Source organism: Martes martes, assembly GCF_963455335.1.
Source record: "Martes martes genome assembly, chromosome: 6".
Classification (NCBI taxonomy): Eukaryota; Metazoa; Chordata; class Mammalia; order Carnivora; family Mustelidae; genus Martes; species Martes martes.
The window spans coordinates 68,297,331-68,303,211 of NC_137893.1; the positions used below are offsets into that span (position 1 = coordinate 68,297,331).

The 5,881-nt window shown below is 41.2% G+C and overlaps 1 protein-coding gene across 1 annotated transcript; it reads right to left on the reverse strand.

The window, feature by feature from the left end:
- Positions 1-612: 612 nt before the first annotated feature.
- Positions 613-1,643, reverse strand: LOC308344547 (trace amine-associated receptor 8-like; the record flags this gene model as incomplete). The annotated part of the gene is given in 2 exon segments (XM_080806144.1): positions 613-998; positions 1,001-1,643. Coding segments are annotated over 2 exon segments (1,029 nt in total).
- Positions 1,644-5,881: the final 4,238 nt, after the last annotated feature.

Sequence of the window (5,881 nt, forward strand, 5' to 3'; positions counted from 1 at the left end):
AGGACACAGACACACATACCCATGGCATAAGCCATGTGACAATGCAGAGAGAAGCTAGCCACCTGTAAGCCGAAGAAGAGGGTCCTCAGAAGAAACCCACCCTGCTGACACCTTGGTTTTGGAATTTTAGCCTCCAAAATCACAAGAAACCGAATAAATTTTTGTTGTTTAAGCTACCTAGTCTGTGGTACTTTGTTATGATAGCTTTAGTAAACTAGTAAACTAGAATGTTGCAAAAGACAAGGAAAAAAAGACCAGTTGAAGATAAATGAGAGTTGACCATAAAAGAGAAAATGATTAGAGATATCACAACCAAAAATGAGATTGCAAATTCCATGAAATTGGAAGGAACAAGTGCATATGGCAAGGACATGTACAGACCACTCAGACAGATTACAGTGTAAACCACTTCATTATTTACTATTTAGTTCAGTAAATATCTTTTGCACTGATATAATGGAGGCACCTTCTTGTGATTTGGTTTCTGCCTAATTTGAAAAACACAACATATTTCTCCAATCTTGAAATGCTTTGTTAATTTCTTACATCTAATTTTGTCATGAATTTATAATTTGTAAAATATTTTTAAATTTCTCAACCTAGTGTTTACGTTTATTCTGCAAATAATCTAATGGTTGATGAGCTATCCTTTAAAAATTCTCCACTTAAAATAATTTTTATGGCTTTTCTAAACCAAGGATAAAATAAAGCATAAATCAAAGGGTTCATGGCTGAGTTATAATAAGCACCCCAACAGCAGATCTCATAAATATAGGCAGGGGTTATGAAGCCCATATAGGCATCAACTAACGTATCAATTGTATACGGTAACCATGAAATCATAAATGCTATTACTGTGATACCCAGGGTTTTAGCGGCTTTTCTCTCCCTCTTGGCCACTCTGGATTTGTAACTGTCTGAGGATGACTCTGCTTTGCTACCAGTATTTTCAATTTTTATAGCTTGTTGTTTAGCTATTAGAAAAATCTTACAGTAAAAATTATCATAACGAGGGTGGGTATGAAGAATAACAGAAAATCTATCAAAACCCAGTCTTGATTTACAACAATTTGACAACCACCTACACAGTTGAGAGCACTTACTAACTCCTCCATTCCATCGTCATTGACACCTGTGTAGAACACGGCCCCGCTGTATACAATGGGCAGGATCCAGGAGACGCTGACGCACATCCCCGACACAGACACAGTGAACTTGCTGGGGTAGACCAGAGGATCAGTAACAGCAATGTACCTGTCGATGGAGATGAAGCACAAGTGGAAGAGAGAAGAGTAACAAAATGCCACATCGAAGCAACTGTGCAGGGTACAAAATCTGGCTCCAAAGTACCAGCAGCTCTCCACGGACCTGACCATGCTGAAGGGCATGACGGTCACCCCCACAAGGAAGTCAGCACAAGCCAGAGAGGCGATCAAGAAATTGGCAGGAGAGTGCAGCTCCTTGAAATGCAAAACTGAAGTCATCACCAGGAGGTTTCCAAACACAGCCAGCAAAGACGCTAAGCCAAACGCTGAGTACAGAATCACCCTGGATCCAAGTGAGTAGGGAGTTTTAACGCAAGATCCATTCACACTCTCATAGCAAAGCTGCAGGACAGCAGGGTGGGAAAGATTGATGCTCATGGCTCTGGAGTTTGGTGCTTCCTGTTTTCCTGCCCTTCCTTGTGGTGGGCAATAAAGTTTTTCAGTTCTGAGAATTAAAAAAAAAAATCAAACTTCATAATTGAGCAACTGCTTTTAAGTATTGCCTTAGATTCTGTCCTTTTTCCCGTTTTAATCACAAAAAGAAGTTAAGAGAATTTCAGAAAGTTAGAAATGTATCCTTTCTGACTTTAATGCATGCAATTATTTCTGTAATTATGTCTCAGCCTCACAGATAGTTAATTCCAAGCTAACCTATTATGAATTTTCATCAAGCCAGAATTCATATTATCTGAATAATTGAAGAAATGTAATTTAAACACCTGGTTCTTACCCCTGAAGTTCTTCGTTGCAAAGAAGAGTCAGATATAATATAATCACATATTTGAAAAATCACCTTTTAATAGACTTCCACCTTCACATTGTCTGAGAAGTTAGCACCTGGAATGTTTTAAGAAGCTGGCCAATTAATTTCTCCCATTATGAATTCCTCACAAGGAATCCCTATAGTGTAAGGTGCGAATCTGGAAAGGAAACCTTTCATAATTATGATTAGTAAGTTTTTCTACAAAATGTATGGCTCAGTGCTCTATTCCATTGCAGGAAGACTTGTGATTTTCCTAACCAAGAGATTTCTTTAAGTTCGACTGTCCTGAAATAGCCTCATCCCGTATCTGGCAGCAGTATTACCTATCTACAAGACTGGCTATATAATTTCTAGAGCCCAGGGAAAAATAAAAATATGGAGATCTCTTTTCAAAAATATGTAAAAAATCACCCTTGAGTATAAAGTTTTTCCTTTCTTCTGCCGTCTCTTCTGACCTGCCATTGTGTTTGACTTTATTTATAATGTCCCATTTCCTTTGGCATGGAAGTGTTCGTGGGCAAGTGCAGACCTCACAGGTACCTGGAGATTCTGTCCTAGAACTCAGCATGGCCCACCCACTGCCAGTTTTCCCCTCCCCTCAGCTGCTGAAACCATACGTGTGCCCACTTTGGGGGTCTAGGAAGCTGAGCAAGGCATCTGCCCTACTCTTAGGACTGTCACCTCAGCCAAAGGCAGATAGCTGACTCCCTAAGGGTTGCAGCCTCCACCTTAGGACCCACTCAACGCATGGACTGAGAGTGGGTAAGACGGTTGGCCCTGCTATGTTGCCCATCGGATGTGCTGCAGCCCTACCAGCCTGGAGAGGTTAACAACTGCCATGATTTCCCTGAGACCACAGACGTCTACCTTGCCTCAACTCTCCCTTCCCTGTATCCGGTCCTCCAACATGGCAGTCTTAGTAGGTCAGAGTGAGGAGTGGGAGGTGGGACTGAGCTGAAGGTGCAGAAAGGAGGGCTCAGAGGGGCAGGTAGGGAGGCCATGGTTGTGGAAGTGGTCGAGAACTAGTCCAAGGGAGAAGACAAAGTTTTGTAATGCAGGACAATCACATGTAATGCAACTTGAGGCTCCAAATCCCCCACACATGCTCCATTGTCCTTCAGGACTTCACACATAAAACACAAATTCAAAGTTACAATTTTAAAGAATTTTAAGACCACAACAACTGGCATCAAGCCCCAAGAGCAGGGTTCTGCACCGCTGGGCTGGTCATGAGCCCACAGAAGGGCCCCACCTTATTTCATTTCAGAGACTAAATTATCTCTTTGCAACAGCAATTAAATGATGAAGCAAAGAAAACGCAATGAAAGCAAGTGCTAAACTGCCAGGTGGGAAGGTATAGAAGCTAAGTGCCGGGGAGTTCAGATAGTAGCAGCCTTTCCTTAGAGAGACGTTGCCTCACCATATTAACAGGAATTTAGGGAGCTCAAGAGGTAAATTAAAGATACTGAAAGCTACATTAAAAAGATTTCAGGTCTGAGGAAAATAGCTATCTTTGATTCTATAAAGCAAATAGGAAGTGCTGAAGACTTTTTTCCTCCACAACGATATATTTAGGACTTGAAAACAGAAACATGCTCTGTCACTTAGGACACAAATATTAAAAATATATTGGAATAAGAGTAGAACAGATATAGATACTAAAAATATATTAGAAAAAGAGTAGAACAGATATTAAAGGTGTGACAGGCAAACAATTATTCAGACAATCACCTACCAGATTCTTCTTGGTCATGCTGTCTCACCTTCTCTTTAAATCCTCAAAGCTGACTTGATTCCATCCGATCCTTCTTCAGTAGCTTTGCCTCCCTGTTTTCTGAAAATATGAAATACACAAAAGACTGAAAGAATGTAGGGGTTTATGGCTGTAGGATGGAGGCAGGAATTATGGGTGACTCCCAGATTTGTAACTTGCCAACCAATAGATGTGGTATGTACAAGAAGGACTACATTTGGTAAGGAAAGATGATGGGTTAGGTTTGGATTGGTCAGAGATATGTAAACCTAGAGTTCTTTAGTGGGTAATTTAGCCTCTAAGTTTTCAGCTCAGGAAAGCAAGAATGCCAGAGATAATCTTCTGGGATTCCTCAGTGCACTAGTGTTTTTGAGGCCACAGAAGTAAATGTGACTGCCTGATGCACACCTGCCTTAAGGCCTACCATGTATCAGATACTGTAATTGTTGACTGGATTAGAGTGTATACAGTGAAAATGGAAGGAACTGAAGGTGTGCGAGCTTTAAGGTTATGCCTGCAAAAGAAAGACTATCCAGAAATAACAGAAGGAAAAATGGGAAAAAGTGGACCCTCTGACCCCATGGGATGAGAAAGGTTTATGAAGAAGGAAATATCAAGAGTGTCAAACATTGACAATGGGTCAAGTTTAATAAAAGATGAAAATCATTTGTTGGCATTAACAACTAGACCATGGATAAGCATGATTCCACCTCTTTTTTTTTTAATGAACATATAATGTATTATTTGTTGCAAGGGTGCAGGTCTGTGGTTCATCAGTCTTACACAATTCACAGCACATGCCCTCCCCAGTGTCGACCCAGCCACCCCATCCCTCCCATCCCCGCCTCACCTGCAGCAGCCCTCAACTTTTTTTTTTCTGAGATTAAGAGTCTTTTATGGTTTGTCTCCCTCTCTGGTTTTGTCTTGTTTCATTTTTCCCTCCCTTCACCTGTGATCCTCTGCCTTGTTTCTCAAATTCCTCATATCAGTGAGATCATATTGTCTTTCTCTGACTGACTTACTGCTTCCATCTCTTCTGGTGGAACGGTGAAGACAGAGTCCAAATTGCAGCAGATTGAGAATGAGTGGGAATGGGCAGGGAAGGCAAGTGGGACCATGAGCAGTGACTGACACTTTAATAAGTCAACTGTCAAGAGGAAAAGAGAGACGTATAGAGATATGGACATGGACTTGGAGAACGTTCTTGTTGCTATTCTTGTTTTGTTTTGATTTTGTTATTTATAAAGAAAGACTAATGGGAATGTGAGACCAAAGACTGAGTTCTGTTTGGACAAGTTTCACTGTCAAGCAGGAAAGCAAGAAAGCACAGATCTAGGCTGTGGGAGAGTCAGTTCAAGGGAGTAGAAATAGGGAATGTTTCCTATAGCCAGAGGGCCATGAGCTGCTTTATATCTGGAGAGCAAAGTCTCAAGTGCTGCTGATTGGATGATGATATCTATATTCATTCTCCAGGTAACCAATGGGCTGACTGGGGGTGTCCACCGACATACATGGGGTGCCTGCCTCAGGATTATGCCATTCTATTAGTTCCCTATTGCTACTGTAACAAATTACCACAAGTTTAGGGGTTTAAAGCAATATGTATCTATTATCTTATGGTTCTAGAGATTAGAAATTTGAAATAGTTCTCAGGGACTACAATCAAAATGTTAATAGTGCTGTTTTCCTTCTGGAGGCTCTAGAGGAGAATCAGCTTCCTGCCTTTTCCCACTTCCAGAGACCACCTGCATTTCTGGCTTGCAGTCCTTTCCTCCATCCGTATAACCAAGAAAAGCACAGGATCTTGAAATCTTTCTCTGACTCTGACATTGATTCTCTCTCTTTTCTCTTTCACTTTTAATGACCCCTGTGATTACATTGGGCCCCCTTGATAATCCAGAATAATCTCTTCATCTCAAATTACCAATCCTTAATTGGACCACATCTGCAAAGTCTCTCTTTGCCATGGAAGGTAACATAGTTACAGATCTGGTGATTGGCACAAGGGCATCATGGAGGTGAAGAGAGGGGTCACTCTTCTGCCCACCACAGGCATCAAACTATTTCTGCTGCTGAGGTCAAGAGTGAGACCTGGATGAC